At 58.3% G+C, this 24,245-nt stretch overlaps 1 protein-coding gene across 1 annotated transcript in view; it reads right to left on the minus strand.

Moving 5' to 3' along the window:
• Positions 1-585: 585 nt before the first annotated feature.
• The window catches only part of Col11a2 (collagen type XI alpha 2 chain), a 28,277-nt gene continuing 4,617 nt past the window's right edge, over positions 586-24,245 (minus strand). Inside the window, exons 5-66 of the mRNA XM_051153582.1 lie at positions 22,030-22,221; positions 21,237-21,314; positions 20,559-20,621; positions 19,793-19,972; positions 17,335-17,394; positions 17,203-17,244; positions 16,507-16,569; positions 16,128-16,202; positions 15,641-15,727; positions 15,354-15,410; positions 15,162-15,215; positions 15,028-15,081; positions 14,890-14,943; positions 14,696-14,749; positions 14,474-14,527; positions 14,347-14,391; positions 14,165-14,218; positions 13,726-13,770; positions 13,474-13,527; positions 13,270-13,314; positions 13,090-13,143; positions 12,826-12,870; positions 12,579-12,632; positions 12,452-12,496; positions 12,098-12,151; positions 11,656-11,763; positions 10,769-10,822; positions 10,471-10,524; positions 10,321-10,365; positions 9,944-9,997; positions 9,802-9,846; positions 9,658-9,711; positions 9,501-9,554; positions 9,285-9,338; positions 8,839-8,946; positions 8,628-8,717; positions 8,418-8,471; positions 8,127-8,234; positions 7,896-8,003; positions 7,711-7,764; positions 7,565-7,618; positions 7,318-7,425; positions 6,791-6,844; positions 6,494-6,547; positions 6,276-6,329; positions 6,100-6,153; positions 5,729-5,836; positions 5,345-5,398; positions 5,138-5,191; positions 4,974-5,027; positions 4,407-4,460; positions 4,177-4,284; positions 3,912-3,965; positions 3,746-3,799; positions 3,461-3,568; positions 3,277-3,330; positions 3,064-3,099; positions 2,806-2,859; positions 2,428-2,695; positions 1,858-1,970; positions 1,458-1,664; positions 586-1,036 (exon numbers count right to left, since the gene is read on the minus strand). Coding sequence (XP_051009539.1) covers positions 896-1,036; positions 1,458-1,664; positions 1,858-1,970; positions 2,428-2,695; positions 2,806-2,859; positions 3,064-3,099; positions 3,277-3,330; positions 3,461-3,568; positions 3,746-3,799; positions 3,912-3,965; positions 4,177-4,284; positions 4,407-4,460; positions 4,974-5,027; positions 5,138-5,191; positions 5,345-5,398; positions 5,729-5,836; positions 6,100-6,153; positions 6,276-6,329; positions 6,494-6,547; positions 6,791-6,844; positions 7,318-7,425; positions 7,565-7,618; positions 7,711-7,764; positions 7,896-8,003; positions 8,127-8,234; positions 8,418-8,471; positions 8,628-8,717; positions 8,839-8,946; positions 9,285-9,338; positions 9,501-9,554; positions 9,658-9,711; positions 9,802-9,846; positions 9,944-9,997; positions 10,321-10,365; positions 10,471-10,524; positions 10,769-10,822; positions 11,656-11,763; positions 12,098-12,151; positions 12,452-12,496; positions 12,579-12,632; positions 12,826-12,870; positions 13,090-13,143; positions 13,270-13,314; positions 13,474-13,527; positions 13,726-13,770; positions 14,165-14,218; positions 14,347-14,391; positions 14,474-14,527; positions 14,696-14,749; positions 14,890-14,943; positions 15,028-15,081; positions 15,162-15,215; positions 15,354-15,410; positions 15,641-15,727; positions 16,128-16,202; positions 16,507-16,569; positions 17,203-17,244; positions 17,335-17,394; positions 19,793-19,972; positions 20,559-20,621; positions 21,237-21,314; positions 22,030-22,221 — 4,605 coding nt within the window. The 3' untranslated portion in view covers positions 586-895. The remainder of the gene's footprint in view (positions 1,037-1,457; positions 1,665-1,857; positions 1,971-2,427; positions 2,696-2,805; positions 2,860-3,063; positions 3,100-3,276; positions 3,331-3,460; positions 3,569-3,745; positions 3,800-3,911; positions 3,966-4,176; positions 4,285-4,406; positions 4,461-4,973; positions 5,028-5,137; positions 5,192-5,344; positions 5,399-5,728; positions 5,837-6,099; positions 6,154-6,275; positions 6,330-6,493; positions 6,548-6,790; positions 6,845-7,317; positions 7,426-7,564; positions 7,619-7,710; positions 7,765-7,895; positions 8,004-8,126; positions 8,235-8,417; positions 8,472-8,627; positions 8,718-8,838; positions 8,947-9,284; positions 9,339-9,500; positions 9,555-9,657; positions 9,712-9,801; positions 9,847-9,943; positions 9,998-10,320; positions 10,366-10,470; positions 10,525-10,768; positions 10,823-11,655; positions 11,764-12,097; positions 12,152-12,451; positions 12,497-12,578; positions 12,633-12,825; positions 12,871-13,089; positions 13,144-13,269; positions 13,315-13,473; positions 13,528-13,725; positions 13,771-14,164; positions 14,219-14,346; positions 14,392-14,473; positions 14,528-14,695; positions 14,750-14,889; positions 14,944-15,027; positions 15,082-15,161; positions 15,216-15,353; positions 15,411-15,640; positions 15,728-16,127; positions 16,203-16,506; positions 16,570-17,202; positions 17,245-17,334; positions 17,395-19,792; positions 19,973-20,558; positions 20,622-21,236; positions 21,315-22,029; positions 22,222-24,245) is intronic.

Consider the following 24,245-nt stretch of genomic DNA (forward strand, 5'->3'; position numbering starts at 1 on the left):
CCAGCACGCACCCAGGAGGAGACAATCACATTGTTTAACCGTCAGTCAGGAGGGACTTGGGCACAGGGCTGGAGGGGTCCTGGGAGTCCCTTCTAGCCATAGGTTAGAAACTGGCTTTCTTTCCAGGTTCAGGGAAGGTGACAAGGTGCCCAGGGAGGAGCTGCGTGACCAGGGCAGTGCTGAGCGCCTCGAAGAACTTCAGTAACTCAATAACCAGCAGAGGTGGGTCCTGTATAGCCCTGTCTGGTCTCCCCTCCAGGGGCGGGGGGGGGGGGGCGCGGCCTGGTCTTAAGTGGCAGGACATTTCTGCCAGGGACAGATGGGTCACGGAACCTCCACCCTGGGGGCGGGGGGAGAAAGCTGGAGTCCTGAGGCAGGGGAGACCATGTATTCCAGCATTTGTAGTGCCCTAGGTGGACAGGAGAGGTTCATCCCACAAAGCCATACCCACAGGCACTAAGGAAAACCCTGAGGAGGGATGGGGTGCCAGCCCACCCCTGCAGCACCTGTCCCCAGTATCTGCTGGGGTTTTAGCAGTTCTCTCCTTCTTTGTTACTTTGGTTTTTTTTTTTTTTTTTTTTTTTTTTTTTTTTACTCTTTAAATAATTAATATAATTCTTTTTTTAAATACAAAATACACAGCATCCTTTCTCTTCCACTTATTTGGGGTGACAGGAAGTGTTTTAAATAAAAGTCTCAGCTCTCTAATGGATCATAAGTGGGAGAGCTGGAGGCCCAGGTATCACCCTTCCCCTGGATGTCCCAGCACCCCTGGTCTGCCCCACCCTTGGCTGCTGCCCCTGACTTGAGGCTCGAGGCACCCTGGCTCAGGACTCCCTAGATGACGAGAGGTCCTCGTGGGACCTGGTTTTGGTTGTCAGGGTCAGAGAAGGGCCTAGCCCATGAAGCAGACTGGCCCCAGCAGCACTCCTCCACGCCTTGTGGGGGCCCCCAGGTCCGAGAAAGAAGCGTCCAGCACAGGCAGCTGCTCCAGCACAGGCGTGCGCACCTCCAACACCGTCCGCCCTTGCTGTGTCTTCACAGGGGAACAGGGGAAGAGACACTGTGAGCATGGTGACACGGGCCTCTAACCTGAGCCCCAGGCTTGCCTCTCCTCTCAGAAACTTGACCATACCCAGGTTATTCTGGACGTGTGGACTAGCTAGGTCAGTGTGCGCCCACTCTCAGGGGCATGCGTATGTAATCTCTGTAGGTTATCTGGATGTCCACAGTCACATGAGCCTGTGTAACTCCACGTAACACAGGTGCATGTACACACAGGAGCCTATACCAGTTTGACTCCCATTTTTCCCACCCTCCTCAGTAGCCGGTTGAGCCCCCTCCCCTCAGGTACATCTGACACCAGCACGCTGGACTTTTCCCTGCTGTCCCTAGGCGCCCTGCTGAAAACCTCTTATCTCCTTCCTGCAGCCCAAACCCTGGGACCTGCCACCCACCTGACAGCCATCTCGGAACTCCTTGACGTAAGGGCTGGTCTCAGGGCTCAGTTCATCCTCATTGGCCCCCCGGAGTTTCAGGGGACCATCCTGGGGCACCACAGAGCATGGGTAGGAGATGTCCTGGTGGGCAGAGACGCTGAGCAGGCGCAGGAAGGTGAGCTGGACCACGCCCACTGGGGAGCCTTCAGAGTCCACATAGGAGAACTGGAGAGAGAAAAGAGTCAGGGGGGACACTGACAGCTCTGGGGAGCAGCCACAGGCGGGGTAAGGACCAGCAAGCTTCAGTCCTGGGATTCAAGGACAGATGATAACAGAAGCATCAAAGGTTGAAGGTCACACAATAAGGAAAGGAGGTCAGGATGGACAGAGGTGGGCATGAGAGCCAAACAGCTCACACCTGTGTGACGTCATCCCTGGGTGTGACACAGGTCTCGCCTCCTGCTGTAAAGTTGCAGAACACTCGGAAGGCATCCCGAGCACAGCCCTGGTTGGGGTCGACCCAGTACTCTCCTGTGGGTGAGGAACATGGAGGTCACGGGCACGGAGGCCCTTGGAACCAAGGGCCTTGATCCACACACTTCCTTCCTTCCCTCCACCCCAACGCCCACAGCAGACCCACAGCCCCGTGCTTCCCGACTCACGGCCCTGTCACGTCTCCAGCCTCAGTTTCCCTTATCACCTTGCAGCCCACCCCAATCTGTGGTTGGTGCCTGCATCTCCGTACTGACTCTGGGCTCCCCTGAGTGTGAAGTGCAGCAGTGATGTGTGTGTGAACACGCGTGTATGTGTGTCTACTCTCTTGGACACCAGGGCTAACGGACGGAGCCATGTCAGATGCCGGGACCCTTCTCGCCCAGCTGCGTAAGAGTCCCAGTTACGAACCACTTCATGGTCACCCCACTCCGCCGCCTTCCCTGGGATCCCCACTCCCAGCAGCCACTCTGCCTGCCCCCAGCCTGAGGCTGACCGTCAGGAAGCTCCGGGTGGCACAGCTTCAAGTCCTGGCAGGTGCGAGCAGGGCTGTCCTGGGTCCCGGCCGGCCTCCTCATCTGCTCTATCTCCTCCCGCAGAGAATCCAGTGAGCCGAAGATCTCCTCCAGCCCCCCAGGACTGCCGGGGGCACCCCCAGTGGGCCCAGCCTCATCATCCTGCACCAGCCGGCTTCCGTCCACAGAGCGGCGGGTCTTCTTGGGCATCTGGATGGGCAGCGGCTGGATCACCTCGCCTGGGGGGCCCTGGGTGGAGACAGAGAGGGTGCTGAGGGCATGGTGGGAGCGGAGCAGGGCAGCTCAGCAGGGTGCTGGGCAGCCAGAGCAGTGGGCACTGCCCCTCCGGCCGCACTCACCGGGTGTCCTGGAGGGCCCTGCACGCCCTTCTCCCCCTTGGGTCCAGCTGGGCCCTAAGGAAGGAATTGATGAGGTCAAGGAGGGACCAAGAGATCAAGCACAGGATCAGGTCAAAAAGGATCAAATTGTCAAATTGGTCTCTTGGCAGAAGTGGGGGGGGGTTCCCCACTGAGAAGGGGGACTGTGCAGTTGCCCTGGAGAGGCAGGGTTCCGGCCAGCTCAGGGAGGACAAAAGTCAAGGCTAAGAGATCACTCACTGTGGCTCCTTTGGCTCCTTTGGGGCCAGCGGGTCCCTGTAAATGAACAGAGGGGGTCAGCACAGGAGTGGGGGGACAAAGCCACAAGTCCATGGGACCCAGGGTTTCTATAGAAGCAACATGGAGACACAAGAGAGGGAGAGCTGTGGGGCACAACATGGAACTGGGAGGTCTGCAGGAGGGTTGAGGGATAAGAGGAGATGGGGCACTTACGGGCAGGCCAGGAGGCCCTCCAGGGCCGATGGGGCCCGACGCTCCTGGGATACCCTAGAACAGCACGGGAGAGGCTGGGTCCCTCCGTCCCTCTGTCCCTCCACCCCACGGCCAGTTCCCACCCCCACCTCCAGCATGAATCCCACCCCACGCCCGACCATGCTGAGCTGTGTCCTGTACCCACCGTCTCTCCCTTCTGTCCAGCGGAGCCCTGAGGGCCAGGGAGGCCCCGGTCGCCTTTCTCTCCCTGTTCGCCAGTCGGCCCAATCAGTCCAATGAGACCCGGGTGACCCTGGACCAGGGAAGAGGTGGTCGTAGGGATGCTCACAGAACTTCCACAGATGAAGAAGGGCAGGAAGACAGGGACAGGCAGAGGGTCTGGAGGAAGCCCCAGCTGGGGACCGGGTGATGGAGGCCTGAAGCAGAGCAGGGGGCTGGCCATCCCTGCATGGTCCTGTCTGTCACTCACCTTCTCTCCCTTGGCCCCAGCATCACCCCGGAGGCCAGGAAGTCCTGGGGGTCCCTGTGGGGAGACAGGAAGTCATTCTCCCCAGAGGTGGGTCCAAGTTCACCTGCTTCCTCCCAGCTCTGGCCACTCCAAGGTACCCACCCACCCACATAGTCCAGTCACTTACCACTGGACCTGGGGGCCCAGCCTGGCCTGTGGCTCCAGGACGGCCTTGCTGACCCTATAGATCAGACGGAACCCCGAGGATCAGGATTGTCCCCCCGTCACACACCCCTGGCCTTCACCCTCCTCCCAGGAACCCCGAGGATCAGGATTGTCCCCCGTCACACACCCATGGCCTTCACCCTCCTCCCAGGAACCCCGAGGATCAGGATTGTCCCCCGTCACACACCCATGGCCTTCACCCTCCTCCCAGATCCTTCACAACTCACCACTGAGCCTGGGAGCCCCCGGAGACCATCCGGGCCAGGCTTTCCCGCTGGGCCTGCAGGACCCACAGGGCCTGTCTTTCCTGGGGCCCCCACAGCACCAGGGTCCCCCTGAAACACACAGAAAGAACTTGTCCTCAAAGGCAGGGGAGGGGGGGTCTGAGGGTGGGAGGTGGGCATGGGGGATGCATCTGGAGGGGAGAGCCCCAGCGCCCGGGCGGCCTCTTCGTCACCTTGGCTCCCTTCTCCCCTTGCCGTCCCTCTGGACCAGGCGTGCCAGCAGGTCCCTGAAGAGGAGCAGGGAGGAAACTATAAGGTGGTAGGCAGCCCTATTCAACTCAGTCCTGCCCTCTTGCACATACACACACGTACGCACACACACACAAACGTGCACACATATGCACACGCAGAGAGGACCAGTCACAGATAGTGAAGACAGAAGCAGCCACATCCACAATTAAAACAGAGAACCTCTGTGCATGTGGTGACAAGCCACTGGGCCACTTTCCCTCATCCCACGGCTGCTCCAGCAAGCTAAGAGGTTAAGCCCAAACGGGGCCTGCGGAGAAGTCCCTCATCCTGTATCCATTTTGATAGTTAAGTAACTCAGGCCAAAGCCCAGGGACAAAGTCACCCAAGGTACCAAGCGTACCAAAGATGGACAGCTGCGTGCACCGTGCCCCTCGCCCAACCCCCAAAGATAGCCAGATTAACAGCATCTCCCGCCTATCACCTGCCTCTGCCCAGCCTCCATCCGCCCAACCCAAGCAATGCCAGGCAGCTGAGTCAACATCACTTACCCGCTTTCCAAGGGGTCCAGGGGGCCCATTCTCCCCAGTGGGGCCAGGGGATCCCTAAGCAGGGAAGATATGAGGATAAGTGGGTTCCAGCCAAGAGACCCCTGGGGACAGGTACAGCCCAAAGGGTTAGGCTCAGTAGGAAGAGGTGGGGGGGGGTCACTCACGGGCTGCCCTGGCTCGCCATCTTCTCCATGGTCTCCCTTAGCACCGTCCTGGCCCTGAAGGGGTATGACGAAGTCAGAGGAGGGCCAACCTCTGTCTGCTCACCCTGCCAAACCCCAGCTCCTCGAGACCCAGTCCCACCCGCTACACAGAGGCTAACCAACGAAACGCCACCATCTTGGCTCTACCCCTCCCTGGATAAGACTTACCCGTGGACCAGCTTCTCCAGGGGGGCCGGGGTCCCCAGGAAAGCCAACAGGACCCTAATCCAGAGGAAGAAGAAGCTCAGCACCCCGGAGCCCAAGGCTGGCCAGGGCCCCGTGATGTATGTCACACTCTCCTCAGCCTTAGCAGAGGGTCTCCTGCGCCCTCTTCCCTGCCTCGTCCCTTCATCATCTTTACACACCCTACTGTGGGTGATCTCTCACTTCCCTCGTTCCCAGGAGACCACATTCCACAGCCTCCCTCTGAGGCATCACCCCATCCTTGGGCTCTCCACATTACAAGGTGTTCTTGTCCCCCTATCCCCCGCCCCCGCTTGTGCTCCAGGGTCTCCCGTTCCCAGAGCCCCTCCCTTCACTCCCCAGACTCACAGGGTTCCCCTTGGGGCCGTCGTCGCCTGTGGGGCCTTTAGGCCCTGGTGGTCCAGCCTCCCCTGCTTGCCCAGCCTCCCCTTTCTCACCACGCTCTCCACGTGGACCCTGCAAAGCGAGTGGAGAGAACAGACCTGACAGTCAGGGAGACGGTCCCTTCCCTCAAGACAGCCTCAGCTGCCCCTCAGTCACTTGGTGACAATGGGACCATCAGAGGCAGGGAGTGTCCTGGTCCCTCCACCCTTCAAGGAAATGAAGGCTGGGTTCCTTCAGGACAGAGATAGAGCCAGGGGCAGACAAGAGACAGGAAAGGTGAGAGACTAGTTGAGGGTGAGGGGATTAGAGAGCAGAGCTTCAGGACCACCACTCACCTTGACACCCGGCTCACCCTGGACTCCTGGAGTCCCTGACTCGCCTGGTTCACCCTGGGAAGAGATGAGCATTGATCCCTGCCCCTCCCCCGACCCTGACAATCCCATGTGTCAGTCAAAAACAGGGAGAAATCTAACCCTTCCCCCCCAAGACTGGTGCATCCCTCCCCAGTTACCTTCTCTCCAGGGGGACCCAAGTTCCCAACACCTCCAGGGGGGCCTTGTGGGCCCTGGAAGAGGAAGAGGAAGAGAAGCATTATTAGGGGAGACAGAGGCCTGGCCGGGAGCCCAGCAAGGCGGCAGCGGTCCCAGGGCCATGGGCTGCTCTTGGTACCTGAGATGGGACCAGAGTTTATGGGCTAGGGGCTGGGGGGCAGAGGGCGAGGTGACTCACGTCAGCACCGTTGGGTCCAGCGGGGCCTCGAGGTCCTGGAGGGCCAGGTGGTCCCTGTGTGGGTGAGATATAAAGTTATCAGGATGGGGAAGAAAGAAGGAAGGGACAGAAGGCGCTCTCCTGAGGTCTACAGTGGCCTGTCAGGCTGGGGATGACTGTGTGCGAGCCATGAGGTCTGCGGTGGCCTGTCAGGCTGGAGACGACTGTGTGCAAGCCGTGAGGTCTGCAGTGGCCTGTCAGGCTGGGGCCTGGCTGGGTAGCAGGTGGGCTTGGGCAGGTGAGGGCGGCCACACTCACCATAGGTCCTACGTCTCCTGCTTCTCCCTTCTCCCCAGAAGGTCCTGGCAGGCCCTGTGCAGGTACAGAAAGCACAGACCCAGGTGATCACCTCATCAAACACCCAGCCCACAGCACCCAGCCCTCAGCACTCAGCCCACAGCACCCAGCCCTCAGCACCCAGCCCTCAGCACCCAGCACTCAGCACTCAGCCCTCAGCACCCAGCCCACAGCACCCAGCCTTCAGCACCCAGCCTTCAGCACCCAGCCCACAGCACCCAGCCCTCAGCACCCAGCCCACAGCACCTAGCCCTCAGCACCTAGCCCTCAGCACCCAGCCCACAGCACCCAGCCCACAGCACCCAGCCCTCAGCACCCAGCCCACAGCACCCAGCCCTCAGCACCCAGCCCACAGCACCCAGCCCACAGCACCCAGCCCACAGCAGGGCGCCAGTCCTCAGTTACTGCCTCCCAGTAATCAGCAGCAGGTGACTGGCAGTTGCTCACCCTGAACCTACCTCTCAGGCCCTGCCCCACGCCATGCTCACCTGTAGGCCGATGGGTCCCGGGGGCCCATTGAATCCTCTTGTTCCTTCATCACCTTTGGCTCCAAAGTGTCCCTGGGGCCCCCGAGCTCCAGGCTCCCCATCAGCTCCCTAAGCAGGGACAAGGATGCAATGATCAGGTGCCCTCCATCTATAAACTCACAGACCGGAGCACCAGGCACAAGGGCGGGGGGGAACTGAGGCAGGCTAGAGCCTGTGGGGGCCTCAGTGGAGACCCAGGGACACTCACGGCGGCTCCGGGCTGCCCCACAGGACCGATGGGACCAGGAGGTCCAGGAGGGCCCTAGGGAGGAAAGGAAGGTCAGAGAGACGTCAGGGAAAACAGGTGGGGGGAAGAGATACAGGGTAGGTGAGGGTAAAAGCCAGGAGACTTACATGTTCACCTTTGCTCCCCTTGGCCCCCTTCTGTCCGGGGTCTCCTAACTCACCCTGCAGGGGAAGGTAGTAAGAAGATATGCAAATTAGATAGAGGTCACAAGGTCAGCAGAGAGAGGCCAGGACACACCTGTAGAAGGTCAGCAGAGAGGACAGGACACACCTGTGGGTGCAGGTCCCCTTACCTTGTCTCCATCCTCTCCAGCCACCCCTGGGGGGCCCGCAGGACCGGGAAGCCCCACAGGACCCTGCACCCCATCACGGCCAGTGGGACCAATGGGGCCCTTCTCACCCTGCAGGAAACAAGGGAAGAGGTAACAGCTTGGGCGCAGCCTCACCTTCAAGCCCCTCCACAAAATGCCTCCGTAGTTGGTAGCCACCACCCCTCAGTTCCCAGCCTCCTGCCCCATGCTCACCGGAACGCCTTTCTCTCCGGCTGCTCCAGGGGGCCCCTGTGGGCCTGGACGCCCCGGCGGACCAATGGGGCCCCCTGATCCTGCTGCACCTCGCTCCCCAGGGGAGCCCTGAGAGAGAGAAGCAGTCAGGCCCTCCAGGAAGGAGGACCCCAGGAGCCCTGACCATGGATCTCAGGACAACAGAAAGTGGATGCATCTGGCTTACCCCAAATTCCCTTTGACTAGGCCCAGGGCTCCTCCCTCACCCTTTCCTGGTTCCTGCCCACTGCCTCCTGGGGACCCCAGACTCACAGCAGGGCCTGGAGGGCCGGCTGGGCCTTCATTTCCCTTTAAGCCAGGTCCACCCTGTGAACAAGATTTAGGGTAACAGGTAAGACTCCAGCTGGGAGGTGTGGGTGTTGGGGAGAGAGTAGCTTGGCGAGATGAAACAGAAAGTAATAGTGTCAAGGGGATCAGGAGGTGAGTGACCATAAAGGCCAGTGGCTTTGGGGTCACACTCACAGCAGTGCCCGGGAGGCCTCTCTCTCCTGGGAAGCCCCTCAGACCAGCAGGACCATCCTTCCCTGGGGCCCCAGGAGGACCAGGATCACCCTGAAATAGAAGGAAGGGTGATACACCATAGCTTGAGCAGAGGTCTCTAGCCCCTCGGATCCACACTGGCCCAGTCCTTGCAGCCCCCTCTCCCCCTTCTCTCTGCTGGCCCCTCACTGACCTTGGTCCCTTCCTTTCCAGCTGTTCCAGGCAGTCCTTGCTCTCCAGGAGGTCCTGGCGGGCCAGGGTGACCTCTCTCACCCATGGGACCACTTTCCCCAGCTGATCCCTGGGGAAAGACACAGTCTAAGCTCAGCGTTGTCCACCCTGGGACCACACTCTGCATCTCCTAAAGTGCCAAACTAGAACCCCTTAGTCTCCCCCAAAGCCACAGGGAAATTGCTGACCATTGTGGGGCAGGGGTGGGGGCTGACCATCCTCAGGATGGAGTGACGACCTTATGCCACAGCCAGGACACCTCTCAAAGAAAGAGCCACCCAGGAAGGAGCTGAGATTCGGGATGGCAGCCCAAGGTCCCCAGCCAGGCAAACAGTCCTCAAGGCTGCATTACTGGGGAGGAGGCCCTGACTCCAGGTCTGAGGTGCATCCTCTCCCAGGGGAACCTACCTGAGGTCCTACCACTCCAGGGGGTCCTGGGGGGCCGGTCTTCCCTTGGAATCCCTGGGGAGAAAGTCACAGAGTGAGGTCAGACAAGGAGCGGACAAGGTGGGTGGCAGTGGGGCAGGCCCCAAGTGCCAGACTCCCAGGGGAAGACCAGAGCCAGGGCAGCCGTCTCAGCGGGATCCAAGTCCCTCCTCACCCCACAGCCCTGGGGTCACTTACCACCTCGCCTCTCTGGCCTGGGTGCCCTGGCAGCCCATCCTTCCCTGCCGGGCCCTGGAAGGGGTTTGAGGTCATATGAACTCTTGACAGGAAAGGGGAACGGGGTGGGGGCGGGGAGGAGGAAGTGAGGTGGATCACAAGTCAGTGGTGAACTCACTGGAGGGCCTTTGGGACCAGGAAATCCATTGGGGCCTTGAGGTCCCGGAAGACCCTGGAGACAGAGGTGGGATAAGTGAAGGGCAGGGAATGGACAAGGGGCGACAACAATGCACGGAGACCAGAGCAATCAAGCCATACTCACCCTCTCTCCAGGTGGCCCGTGGGGACCATCACCACCTGATGTTCCCTGTGAGGGAAACCAAGTCAGGGAGTGAGATAGGGAAGGACGGAGAGGCTCGAGGCCCAGCATCGGGAGACAGAGCCAGGCCCAAGAGTCCACTCACCTTGGCTCCAGACTTCCCGGTGGCACCTCGAGGTCCCCGCTGACCCCTTGGGCCCTAGGTAGGCAGAAGGGGAATCTCTCACCGTGTGGCTGAGGATGGCCTTGAACATCTGATCTTCCTGATTCTAGCAGATTCTACATGGCCACACTCAACTGATGCAGCACTGGGGGTGGGACCCGGGGCTTGTGTACACTGTGTAGCACTGGGGGTGGGACCCGGCGCTTGTGCACACCCCAAAGCACTGGGAGTGGGACCCGGCGCTTGTGCACAGGGTGGGACCCGGGGCTTGTGCACGCCATGCACAACTGAGCCACCTGCACAGGCCAGCTCTTGGCTCTTGAGCCACTTGGGAACGGGTGTCTGCCCACAGCACTCACCGTGGGGCCCCGTTCTCCCCGAGGTCCTGATTTCCCAGACAGGCCCTGGTGAAAATAAAGTCAAGCCAACATCGTCCAAGGCGAGACGCCCCCCAGCGGCCCCTCCAACCCGCAGCTCCTCCCTGGGCGCCCTCCCCTCCCCCAGCTTACCCGAGCTCCTTTCTCTCCACTGGCCCCAGGAAAACCAGGAAACCCAAGGGACCCCTGGAGATGATGGAGAAAGAAGAGGGTGAGCGGAGGGGGCTTGGGAAAGGCCAATAGCCTGAAGAGAGGCCATGGAGGCAGCATCGCTGCTTCCTGGCCAACAAGGTAGATCTCCTATCTATAAAATGGAAGTCGTCAGCTAAAATGTCTCTAGGGAACCCCACACTCTGCTAGTCTACGCTTCCAGGGGTCAGAGGTCAAGGAAGGGACAACAAGAAGGGACAGAAGGGGGACATCACAGCACCTTGGGACCCTGGCGTCCGGGGTAGCCAGGCAGACCAGGAACACCTAGCTTGCCCTGTGGAAGGACAGAACGCAGTTAGGAATCACCTAGCAGCAACCCTCCCTGCAGAAGCCTGCGGGCTCCCTGCCTTCTTTGGTGCCCCAGAGCCAGATCTCCCAAACCCATCTCTGTATCTCAGCTCCTCCTCCTCTCACATTAAATCTGCAGCCCCACTGAACCCCTGTGGTCCGGCCACTGCAACCCCATCTTCAGTTCTAGCACCCACTGCTGTACTACCCAGCCTGACCTCTCTCCACACCCGAGGGAGCAGCAGCCCAGCCCCTCCTCTCCTGCTTGGGCCCAGGAGGCTGCAACAAGGGCTCTGGAGCTGGCAGCCTGGCCCTGCCCTTCCTGATGGCCACCTACAGAAAGCTTCATCTGTGAAGCAGGACTTTTATGGGGGATGAGGCCACCGACCTCCCTCCTCCTCCCCCCTTTCCACATTCTCACCCCAACTTGCACCCCATGCTCTCCCTGTGTCTGCCATACCAAACCAAGGATTTTCCCTTGACTTTTCTTCTTTTGTTTGTTTTTGTTGTTGTTGTTGTTTTTGTTTTTTGAGACAAGGTTTCTCTGTGTAGCCTTAACTGTCCTGGACTCGCTTTGTAGACCAGGCTGGCCTTGAACTCACAGCAATCTGCCTGCCTCTGCATCCCAATGCTAGAATTACAGGCATGCGCCACAGCACCTGGCTTTCCCTTGACTTCTTACACACCCACCTCAAGCCATATGCCCAGCATATGCCATGTACAGGCATCTCGGATCGGTCACTGACTTCCACTTGGCACCCAATGTCCAGCCTGCCCCAAAGACCAAGCCGCTAACCCCGTCTTCCTCATCCCCATCACCTTCTCGCCCGTGAGCCCAGTGGGCCCAGGGTCTCCAGTAGGCCCCGTGCGTCCTTTTGGCCCCTCAGGCCCATCTTCTCCCCGGGAACCAGGGACTCCAACCTCGCCCTGAGAGAACATCAGGGAGGTGAGTGGTGGGGACAGAGAGGGGTCTAGGTCCCCAATGGAGAGATAGCAATGGAGAGATAGGCACCACCAAGGCTGGGAGGGATGGGCAGGTGCCTGAGCAGGTGCCACAGGACAGCAGTTCTCACAGGCAGAAAGATGGTGCCTGGAGGGACCAGCGTGGCCGACTGTGTAGTGGCCACCTCACTGGGACCCAGCTCTAAAGTGGGCACAGCAATGGAGGGAAAAAAAAACTTTCCACTTCAAGGGAGCACTCAAAATGGAAGATCAGTAGGACAAGGTTTCGGGAATCGGGTAGGGAGGAACTTCTGCTCACCCTGTCTCCTTTCACACCTATGTCACCTTTGAACCCAGGAAAGCCATCCTCGCCCTGAGAAAGACAGAGGTGAGAGGGTAAAGGGTTGAGAGAGTTGAGTGGGGGATCAGGGAATACAGGTAAAGGGTGGGTTTCAGAAATGATAGGGCAGGTGGAGCACTGAGAAGAGGGCAGCTGGAGCACTGAGAGAGAGGAGGGAAAGTGGAGCACTAAGAGGGCAGGTGGAACACTGAGAGGGCAGCTGGAGCACTGAGAGAGAGGAGTGCAGCTGGAGCACTGAGAGAGAGGAGGGCAGGTGGAGCACTGAGGGAGGGGGGTGCCCAGGTGTGTGAAGGCCAAGAGCACAAGGCTTACCTTTTCACCCTTGTGGCCCTTCAGGCCCCGAATTCCATCCACACCCTAGAATAGAGGGGGGAGCGAGAGAGTGACCCCTAGGCTAGAGTACCCATCTCCCCCCCCTCTTTCCCTGGCAATCAGTTACCTTGACACCTCGCGGGCCTGGGTATCCTAAAGGACCCTGTGGTCCAGAGGGACCCTGGAAGAGGAAAGAGGGAGACATATGCAGGGCCTCAGAGGCGGGAGACCAGAACACAGCAACCACACCAGGTCACAGGGCTTAGGACATTACCAGAGCCGAGGGAAGAATGACCAGGAAGACCAGGGACTGTCAGCCCCACCCCCCAGTTTGAAGCCGCCCTCAGCGTAAGAGAAAGAATGGAGGGTCTCACCTGGTTCCCTTTGGTTCCAGGGGGACCTTCTTTCCCTGGATGACCCTGCAAGGAGGAGGTGGGGAATGTAACTGCTGGCTGTGTCAACTTCCCAGAAGCCCTTGCTCCTTCCTCTTCCACCCAGATGGCCCTATGAGCTAACAACACCAGAACCACAGGCGGCCACCAGGAGTGAGCTCCAGCAAAGAGCACACACTGTACAGGACGGCCACTGAGGAGCTTGCAGGTGGCACACTGGGGAGCGTAGAGGTGAGGGGCACTCACCGGGAGCCCGTCTGACCCAGGCATGCCGGGGAGCCCTGGTTTCCCTCGAGGGCCCTGCAGGATGGTAAGGAAGGTCATGGTCACTGGAGAAATTAGCTCTTCACAGCTAAAGTCCCAGGAGAGAGGGGAGCGCTCCTCGCCCAGCGCTAGAACCCAATGCCCTGAGAATCAGTCACCCACCTTCTCTCCATGGGGACCAATGGCGCCCTGAGGTCCCGGGAGGCCCTGCATGTGGGGAGAGGGGAGTCACGGGAGCCCCAGGCTGAGCCACTCTCTAATCCCCACTAAGTTCAGGAGCGAGAGAGGCCCAGAGTGTGACCCGGGTGAGGCCTCCATGGTAGTCAGTCACTAAGGCTGGGCGGAGGGTTGGGCAGGACCACTCACCTGGGTCCCAGGAGTGCCCTGTTGTCCTGGAGGCCCTGGTTCTCCTTGAGGTCCCTAGAAACAAGCAGCCAGAGAGGGCCACACCAGGCCCAGGCAGGGGTCAGAAGATGGTGACAGAACAGATAGTACAAAATCTTCAAGGCCAGCCAACAGGACAGGGGCAGGAAACAGGAGGGGTTCAAAATGGTGTTGAACAAGGCCTGATAGGGGCCTTGCAGGGAAAGGAGCGGGGCCTTGGTGCCAATCACTCACCAAGCTCCCTTTGGGGCCCTGGGGACCATCCATGCCTCGGACTCCCTGAAACACAAGGTTGGGTTAGCATGCTGGAAGCTGGGGCCAGGCCAGAGCCCTGTGGTTCTGGGAAGTCTGGTCATCCTAGAGGGTGGACAGCGGTTGCCCGATCAGACCATGCGCATTCATGTGAACCCAAGGCCTGCACAGCCAGGACAGATGGGCAGGGCGTGGGCCTGTGGGCCTGTGGGCCTGAGGGTTTTTGGTTTTCTTGGCTACAGTCAGAGCCCTGCACCATGTGGCCTACCAAGTGCTTCTTGGGGGGAGCTAGAGCAGAAATAAGTAGGACCCAGGAATGGAAAGGCTTATGGGTAGGGGAGGAAGAAAGGAAGTAGCTAGGAAGGGTGGGAATTGGAGAGGTCAGGGGTAATGTAGGGCTAGAAGCTGGGGTGTCACTTACCGGGGGCCCAGGAATACCAGGTGGACCTTTGGGGCCAAGAAGTCCTCGGGGGCCCTGGATTCAGTGTTGAGGGGACAGCATGAGTAGGTGACAGGAAAAGCGCTCCCTAGTGTGCCCGCTGCTCCCTGTGGCTTCCCCAGAGCACCCCTGCTCCCTGTGGCTTCCCTGCCCCCCCCACTCACCGACTCTCCCGGCAGCCCCCGGGGCCCAATCTCTCCATCGTCGCCCTGGAGAAGGAAAGCGTATTGGATTAACCTTGCCTTCTAGACTTCTCCTTGGTCTAGTCCCCTCCCTGACCACATCACTTACCCGTTCTCCATCCTCGCCAGGTGGCCCAGGAAGGCCCTGGGCACCCGTATCACCCTGGAAAAGGGGGGAACGGTGAAGAGGGGCCTCAGATCCCCTCATAAGGCAGATACTGCTCCCTTCACTAGGCTGCTGAGCTGCCAGCCTCCTTGACTTACTCTGAGGTCCCTACTCCCCCTCTACAGGTCGGTCCCCATCATGTCAGCCAGCCCCCATCGCACTCACCCTGTGTCCCTTCTCGCCAGGTAGCCCTGGAAGTCCGTCAAAACCTTGGTCACCCTAGGAGGAAGGGGGGAAACCAAACTGAGGGTCCAGCCCGCTCCCACCCCAGCCCTTCCTACTCTGTCCATGAGAAACTGGAGAGCCCCGCCGGGGCAGGAGAGGCAGCTACAGGAGTCACGGGAGGGCAAGCACAGTACCTTCACGCCAGGTTCTCCCGGCATCCCACGGGCTCCATCAGCACCCGCTCGGCCCTGGGGGTGCAAAGCATGTGTGAGAGCAAGTAGGGACACGGTCCTCTATGCTCCAAGCTCCTTCCCCTTCCCTGGAGGACTCACCCTTCGCCCAGCTTTGCCAGGAGGGCCTGTGAGGCCCTGAGGTCCTCTGGGGCCCTAGCAAGGGGAGAGACGGGCACGGTTAACGGGCATAGAGGAGGAACACTGGACTGCAAATCAGATGTAGGGATTATCACCTGTGGGCCCAGGTCTCCAGATTCTCCCTTCAAGCCTGGGCTCCCAGGCTGACCCTGTGAGAGAGAAGATGGTGAAACGAAAAGCCACAACCCCACCACCACCACTGAAGAACCAAAACAACTCTCAACCCGGTTCTCTCACAAAACTATCTACAGATAAAGAAATGCTATATTAACATCCAACTCCCTCACCAGTGGTCCAGGGCGGCCTGTGTATCCCATGGGGCCGGGGGGCCCACGGAGGGCCAGCTAGAAGAGCGAGAGGGACAGAAGACATGAGAGGAATGCGAGAGCCACAGCACACCCCCAGAATTGCCCTTCCTCTATCCATCTTCACCCGTGAGCTTTGCTCTCCATCTCTTAGCCTTCTGGCCCTCCTTTCACACCAGTCCCCCCTGGTGACCCTCACAAGCGTCTCCCCTGACCCCACATGCACCTCCCTCTACCAGGACCACCCTGTCTCCCCCAGCCCTGCTCACCCGAGCCTGCTGCAGGATCGCCTGGGCCTGGGCCTCCTGGGCTGCCACCACGGGGCCCTTGTCACCCCCACTACTGCCAAACCGGAACTGAGGGACAACAGAGGATAGCGTTCCCCTCCAGGAATGCCAAGCACCCGTCAGGACAGGGACGCCACCCAACTCTCAGCTGTGCCCCTGGCTCTCGATAGGCACTCTTGCCCCCTCCATCCCCCTTCCCACTGTAGCCTTCAAGGCTCGCTCTCGCTTGGTTCTTTGCCTCCTAAGAGATGAGATCTTCCTGCCCTGTTTTAGATGGTCCACGTTTGGTTCCAGGTCGAGAGGCTGTCCTCTTCCCACCCCCAAATCACCAACGGCTTCAGCTGATGCCGTGTGCTGAGATTTCAGGCGTGCACCACCATGTCTGTTTCCCTCCACAGCCTTCTGGGTTAGTTCTCGGTGGTACTGCAGCCTCACCCCAACCTGTCTCACAGCCCAGAAGAGAACTCACCGGGAGCATCAGGGACGTGCCAGGAGGACCAGGGGGTCCATCTGATCCAGGGAGCCCTGCCCGGCCAGGGGGGCCCTGAGCGGAAAAGAATAAGAGAAAAGGAGCCGGGAGCATGTTAGGGGTGTGAAATGGTTTTGAAATCCTTCCCTATAGAACAAATACAGACATTCCTAGATCTCTCCTGAATGTTCTTCCCTGTGAAGAAAAATGTAGGGAGATAGCGGTTACTGTCCTCTCTGACCAGAGCGTGCTCCCACACTCTAGGTTACGGGAGCACAATTAAGTCCTTGGCCAGATGATTAGGGATAACTGCACACAGCGCCCACGGGATACAAATGGATCTTCTGCAGCCCCTGCCCCACCAAGAACATTCACTTACCCTCTCCCCGGGGTCTCCAACTGGGCCTGGGTTCCCCTGGATACCAGGGGGTCCAGCTAACCCCTGAGGGACAAAAGAAGGAAAGTCAGATGTGGACAACAGACAGAGGGGCATGTGACTGGGGTGCACATCAGACAGGGGGCATGTGGCTGGGGTACAAATCAGACAGAGGGGGCACGTGGCTTAGGGGTGCACATCAGACAGAGGGGGCATGTGGCTTAGGGGTGCACATCAGACAGAGAGGGCACATGGCTGGGGTGCACATTGAGCAGAGGGGGGCATGTGGCTTGGGGTACACATCAGACAGAGGGGATCATGTGGCTTAGGGGTACATATCAGACAGAGGGGATCATGTGGCTTAGGGGTACATATCAGACAGAGGGGGCACATGGCTTAGGGGTGCACATCAGACAGAGGGGGCACGTGGCATAGGGGTACACATCAGACAGAGGGGGAATGTGGCTTAGGGGTACACATCAGACATAGGGGGCATGTGGTGGGGTGCACATCAGACAGAAGGGAGCACGTGGCTGGGGTGCACATCAGAGGGGGCACGTGGCCGAGGAGTAGTCTCTACCGCAGCAGTTTTGGGAATCGGGAACTTGGACTGAAGAACTCTGCAGAGTGGAGGAGACCTGAACACACCCAGGCCAGGCCCAGAAGCACCTGCAGGAGCTGCTAACATGATACACTCACCGCAGGGCCTTCTGGGCCAGGGGGTCCCTCTACGAACATACCCTGTGGGGTCAGACATCCAAAGTCAGAAGCCTACCTTATTACTTCCTCCTCCCTTGCGCCACCCTCAGCCCTGTGACCAGTGCGACTTACAGGCTCCAGCACTGCAGGCTCCCCCTTTTCCCCCTTTAGCCCCTGGGGTCCATGGGCAACCTGAGGGAGACATACATGTAACCCCCAGTGGGGCCCGTGAACAGCCAGGACAACATGGCTGTCCCATCCCAACTCCAGCCCTCACTCACAGGATCACCTCCAAACTCCAAGCCAGGTCCCTGGGCCACCCAAGCATGCACGCACACATGCACACGCTGCCACCCGGAGAGCCGCTTTCCCCATTCAGGATTCCAAACCTCAGTACTCCTCTTCTGGGGGACCCTGCCCTGTCACAAAGATTCCTTCTGACCCCAGGGACCCCTAGATAACCCCCATCCTCGCCCTTCTGCCAAGTAGTGGGTACGCGTATTTCTTGGGGGTAGGAGTAAGGCAGGGAGTCAGGTGAGAGTCTGATTTTAAAAGCCATGGGGTTTTCTCCAGAGAATTAAAAAGCACAAGCTCTAACGTACAGCCGTTCATCTATGGCTTGCTGTTGTTTGTTTTGAGACACTCGCTGTGTATCCCAGGCTGCCTTACCTCCCATGTTTTAGACCTGTAAGTGCCACCACCACGCTCGTTTCTAGTTCTAATTTCTAATTAGGGGCTCACAGGTTAAAACTGCCCAGAGGGGCTCGAGAGATGGCTCAGCAGTTAAGAGTACTTGTTCTTGCAGAGGACCTGGGTTTGGTTCCCAGCATCCACATGGTGGCTCACACCATCTGTAACTCCAGTTCTAGAGGATGTGACAGTGTGATCTGACCTCCACAGGCATCCTGTGTGTGTGTGTGTGTGTGTGTGTGTGTGTGTGTACAGGCGAAACACACACATCAAGGAGATTAAGAAAGCTGTTGCCACTGATATCTCAAATTCTGGCCTCTCAACTGGATTCTGGAAAAGTACAGCAATTGGGGTCAGTCACTTAAACCTCAGAAGTAACTGGCACAATTCCCCAGCTCCCTTCCCAGCAAGGATGCTGCGCCTCTCCTCCCCTCCCCTGGCCCCTCTAGCTCTAAGTCCACCAGTCCCTCCCTCCCACTCTTCCACCCTAGTTCCCACCCCAAGCTGTAGGCCAGACCAAAGATAGTGACAGAGGGTGAGGATCATTTACTACCACCCCAACACCCCCCAAAAAGATCCTGAGACTCCCCCCTCCACCTCCATCTTGGCCTGTTCAGCACGATCAGTCCCCAGCTCAAGCACAAAGCAAAGGCAGCAAGGGTGGCAGCATCAGACACGCTCGGAGTACAGAGCTAGGCAGCAGCAGCAAGGGGGCAGCCATGACTGCAAAGCACAAAGTAGAGCCAAGGGGAAGGCGGCCAACAGACGGGACATTTGAAGACCTGGGAAGTGACTGAGGAGATGAAACAAAGGGACACCCACTTGGAAGCAAGACTGATGCCAGAGCCAAGAAAAATTAAATATGGCCAGGATGGCTAGAAAACACACCGAACAAACAGGAAGTGGTTAGAGAGACAGGAAGCACTCGAGAAAAAAAGAATCCAGGAAGTGGACCTTCAAAAACAGCATGGCTACCATGGCCAAGAGAGAAAAGAAGTTCACAAAACAGAGAGTGACTCTTGCAAAAAGAATTAAGAGGATAAAAGGCAAGATCCAGAAAAAAAGCACAACATCAAGGCTGGGACACACAGGAAACAGCATGATAAATATCTAGGTCCACAATGGACGTTCTTATGATTTTGATAATCTGAGAGACCCAGGAAGTGTCTTATTGTCAAAGAAAATTGCCACAAGATGGGAAGAAAACCCTAACACAAACAATCCCTTTTAGCCCAGGCTCACACAGTCGCTAAGAGGAACATCAAGGCTAAGAAGATGGGGAAAGGCAGATCAGATGTGGCTAGAAAATGTGACACAGGAAGTTAGAAACTTTGGCATCCACATGGACATAAGGTTGTTTTGAGCAAGAGGCGGCAAGGGAGACAGACCGAAACTGGACACGAAGCAGTTACCTATTGACAAACATTTTTATAACACCCATCTCGATTTAGACAAGACGTAGGCAAAAAAGAAAGGAAGTGGCCCTGGTTGCCACAGACAGAGGATCCACACTACAGGAAGGCAACGAGGTAAGACATTTGGCAGGAGAAAATAAGAAGTGATCTTCTCAAGTAACACAGACATCTCATGTGAAGAGAATGTGACAAACCAACAGGAAGTAGCTCACAGCCAACAAGGATCAAACAGGAAGTAGCTCACAGTCAACAAGGATCAAACAGGAAGTAGCTCACAGCCAACAAGGATCAAACAGGAAGTAGCTCACAGTCAACAAGGATCAAACAGGAAGTAGCTCACAGCCAACAAGGATCAAACAGGAAGTAGCTCACAGCCAACAAGGATCAAACAGGAAGTAGCTCACAGCCAACAAGGATCAAACAGGAAGCAATCCACGTAGCGCCCCCTGATGGCGAAGGATGGACTAGGAGCTGCTTTCACTTACGGCTCCTGGGTGAGCTGTCTCCGCAGAGAGGGCAGGGCCAAGCTCGGTCTCCTCACGATAATCATCCCCATAGCCATAGGTGTAATCGTAGAACCCTGCTGGGGGGTCTGTGCCACCCTCCCCATATTCCTCTGCCTGGAAACTGTCGGCTGTTGGGGGGACCTGAAGATCTGTCTGTTCCTTCCCAAGGACAGGGAAGGAGAAGGGGTAGATGGGGGTGTTAGTCCTAAGAGATGTCCTCTGGACCCCACGGTTTGATGACTTCTAGCCCAAAGATCTGAGGGTGACCGGGACTGGAGTTTCCTCCCTTAAGTGGGCAAGGGGAGGGGCTGAATGGGAAGGAGTGACTAGTGACCACAAAACGGGTGTTTGGAAATGGCTGTGGGTGGGGGAAACAGTGGAGGACAAGGAGGGTGGCCGGAGGGCTGGACGCAGGACAGTAATGATGGTGAGGAATCCAAGTCCAAAGACAGAGAGAGAAGAAAAGAGATAGAGCGTCGGACAGAGGGCGGGTCTGAGAATGGCGTCATGGCACAGAAAGAAGCCCACTGAACACTACACGGAGACTCCACTTTAGTCAAAATGCAGTGAGGAGGCAGTGACACCAGAAGAAACGGCCACATTTAGACAAGCAGGTGGCAGGTCCGGAGTGACCAGAAGAGGCTTAAGTGGGTATTACAAAGAGCCCTCCGGCCAGGGAGAGATGGCTTGTCAAGGTGCTATGAGGGTGGGGGCTCAGCTGGGATGAGGCTGGGGGCAAAGTTACCTCTGCAAGGAATGGCAAGGGACTGGGCTCCAGGGCTCCTTCCTCTTCACCTGGAGTGGGGTACTAGCCCCAAGGGGAGGAGGAAAGGAGTAGGGGTGGCCATGAGAGTTTAGCAGGAAAGAAAGCAAAGCTGCGACCTATGCCCACCGGGATCTGGGATGAGGGGTGGGGGAGATCTCAGATCTTGTGGCCCCTTTGAGGAAGACAGTTTAAGAAGAGTCAGTCTCCCGTGTCTATAAGTTGGGGGCAAAGATCTGGATGCCCCGCTCTACCTGCCGATAACCGCTGCCTCTGGTCCTGGGGGGGGCCCGGGCAGCGGGGGAAGCTGCCCGTCGAGCTGGGTGTCGGGAGGGGGGCGGCTGGCGGAGGGCTTTGCCAGAGCCTCCAGCTGGAGAAGGTCTCCCGGCTGGTGAGAGGGGCGCCTGACTGGCTGCTGACCTCTTGGCAGGAGGGTTAGACTTTCGGGGAGGGGTCCGACGCCCCCTAGGGGAAGGGGGAACCCTGCGGCTGGAGCTTTGAGGACGCTGCAGTGGAGAAATAGGGGGCAGGCAGTGAGCAAGTGAACCTCCTTAGTCTAGTGTCTCTCCCAGAAACTAGGGTGTGATGGGGGCTTAACACAGGAGACAGTGATGGGAGATTCTGGGAGAAAAGGCCGAGGAGGAGGGGCCCTCAGGTTACCTGATAGTCAGGGGCTGTCCCTGTAGTCATCACATCGTAATAGGGGGGCTCGTAGTCATAGTAGAGAGGCTCAGTGGGCTGGGAGCAGGGAGGGGAACAGCCAGGACAGGACAGCCACCGGAGAATCGAAGGCAGGAGGTTCAGGAAGGAGGGCAGAAGGAGATGGTGTGGGGGTGGGAAACAGGTGTGAAGTGGGGAAGGAGAGAGTGGGCGGGGTGAGAAAAGAGGGGGTGGGTTCCCCATGTGGATAGAAGCAGACACGATTAAGAGATTGAGCCTCCTGTCTTCAGACTGCCCCAAGGACACATCTGTCACCCCGACACCCAGGTCCCTCAGCCCAGGTTTTCAACCCTCTTCCCTCCCACCTGGTGAGCCAGAGACCTCCACAGACCTCCACAGACCGCCCACCTTTGCCATCCCCTCTACCCCTAGGCCCTCCCTACCACTCCCGCTGGGTACCACACCTCAGCTTCATTCTCCTGCCCCCTCCTCCTGGGGCTCCCCTGCTTTCTACTGACTCCCAATCTCTTAATTCAAGAAAGTGCTGGGAAACCCGGGGCAGACAGGAAGAAGATACCACACAGCGGGGCGCAGCTCCCGCCAGGCCTTCTCCATAATGACTCTTTTTATTTTTAAATGAAAATAAAAAGGATGATGACTGGGAGGAGGGAGGTATGACTGGGGACTGAGGAAAGGATGGGGTGGAGCAGCGTGGAACGCTGTGGGAACTGCCCTGGAGAAGCCCAGTGTCCACCCCATAACGCTGCGGTTTCAGTTTGCCTGACTCCCTCACCTGCCGCTGGGGCTCCTGGCTCTGTGGCTTATGAAGTCTTGCTGGCTGCTTCTTTGGAGATCTCTGGGCTCTGTGAGGCTTCTGAATCTGAGGTCCGTCGCCCTGTGCCTTCTCACACTCCAGATCCTTCTGTCCACAAGATTGATAGGCAGCTTGGACGCCTGGGACAATCACGAGCTCCTGAACATCACCCTGCAAGGACATGAGGCGAGGGAAAAGATGTGAGATGGACAGAGGAACTCAGAGAGGCGGAGGGAGCAGTCTAGGCCAAGGTGACTTGGCAGATGGTCCGGAAGTCAATGGGTGAGCAGGTAAGACAATGCATGCATCCAGAGGTAGCTCAGGGGCGTCTGGGTGAACGCGCAGCTGGGTGGGTGGACGAATGGGTGGTGGACGCACGTATGAGGCATTGTCTGTGGGTGACTGGATGACTGGGCAGGTGAAGAGTAGACCAACTGGTGCACAAGTGACAAATGAATAAATAGCTACATTCAAAATTGCTATAGATATAGCTATATATGGGTCTAGGACTAAGATGTGTCATGGGAGAAGGTCACGATCAGCTTCCGACAGGGATCTCCGTAACATGGGAACAGTAGCGAGACAAGGACTGTCATCCCTGTATCTCATATCCCAGAGAGTCAATAAAGAGCCCAAGCTCACTCAGAGTGACAGAGGTCATACAGGGACCATTGCCCAGTGGCTTCTAGACACTGGCACAGCCTTGGATGCTTGACCCTACAGCATCAGTGATGGTGGGAGTCCTCCGCGTGAACCGCTAGAAATGAAGAATTCGTTTCCTTCTGAATCTCAGCGGCAGTTACTTGGGTCTACACACGGTGCTTACACACTGGTTCATCACAAAGCAGAACAAAGAACTCCCTGGGGTGACAAAGACCTTATACCATCATTGTTTCCTTCACCAATTAGGTATTCAGAAAATGGTAGCTGGCTGTGTGGGTGGACGGGTGAGTGGATGAACGGAGAAATGGAATGGAAAGGCGGGTGGGTCAATAGGCGTTCAAGTGCAGTGAGCGCGGAAGTGAATGGGTGGGTGGGTGGATGGATGGATGGGTGGATGGATGGATGGGTGGATGGATGGATGGGGTGGGTGGATGGATGGGTGGATGGATGGATGGATGGATGGATGGGTGGATGGATGGATGGGGTGGGTGGATGGATGGGTGGGTGGATGGATGGGTAGGTGGGTGGGTGGGTGGATGGATGGGTAGGTGGGTGGGTGGGTGGGTGGATGGGTGGGTGGGTGGATGGGTGGGTGGATGGATGGGTGGGTGGATGGATGGGTGGATGGATGGGTAGGTGGATGGATGGGGTGGATGGATGGGTGGGTGGATGGGTAGGTGGATGGATGGGTGGATAGATGGGTGGGTGGATGGATGGGTGGATGGATGGATGGGTGGATGGGTGGGGTGGTTGGATGGATGGATGGGTGGGTGGATGGGTGGGGTGGGTGGATGGATGGGTGGGTGGGTGGATAGATGGGTGGGTGGATGGGTGGGTGGGTGGATGGATGGATGGGTGGGTGGATGGATGGATGGGTGGGTGGATGAGTGGGGTGGGTAGATGGATGGATGGGTGGGTGGGTGGATGGATGGGGTGGATGGATGGATGGGTGGGTGGGTGGGTGGATGGATGGGTGGGTGGTGGGTGGGATGGCTGGCTGGTGTGGGTGGTGTGGGTGGCATGGATGGTGGGTGGCTGGGTGGATGGATGGGTCGGTGGGTGGCTGGGTCGGTGGGTGGGTGGGTGGCTGGCTGGGTCGGTGGGTGGCTGGGTGGGTGGGTGATGGTGGGTGGCTGGCTGGGTGGCTGGCTGGCTGGTGGCTGGTGGGTGGGTGATGGATGGGTGGGTGGGTGGCTGCGTGGGGTGGGTAGATGGATGGATGGGTGGGTGGATGGATGGGGTGGATGGATGGATGGGTGGGTGGGTGGGTGGATGGATGGGTGGGTGGATGGGTGGATAGGTGGATGGGCAGACTCACAGGCTAACGAATGAGAGGCACAGAGTAAAGGTTACACACTGCTGCCTAGCTCTAAGGATGGGTTAATATGTGGGCAAAGGGCTTGCTGGCTGGGGAGTGGGTGGCCAGATAAGTGGGTGAGTGGGCAGGGGAGCAGCAGTGCAGTCTGTAAAGGATCTGTGGTTATGCGGGTGTGTGGGCCGCTGCGTGCGTCCGTGTGCGTAGGAGAGTGGAT

Source organism: Acomys russatus, chromosome 11 (assembly GCF_903995435.1).
Source record: "Acomys russatus chromosome 11, mAcoRus1.1, whole genome shotgun sequence".
In the NCBI taxonomy this organism is placed as follows: domain Eukaryota; kingdom Metazoa; phylum Chordata; class Mammalia; order Rodentia; family Muridae; genus Acomys; species Acomys russatus.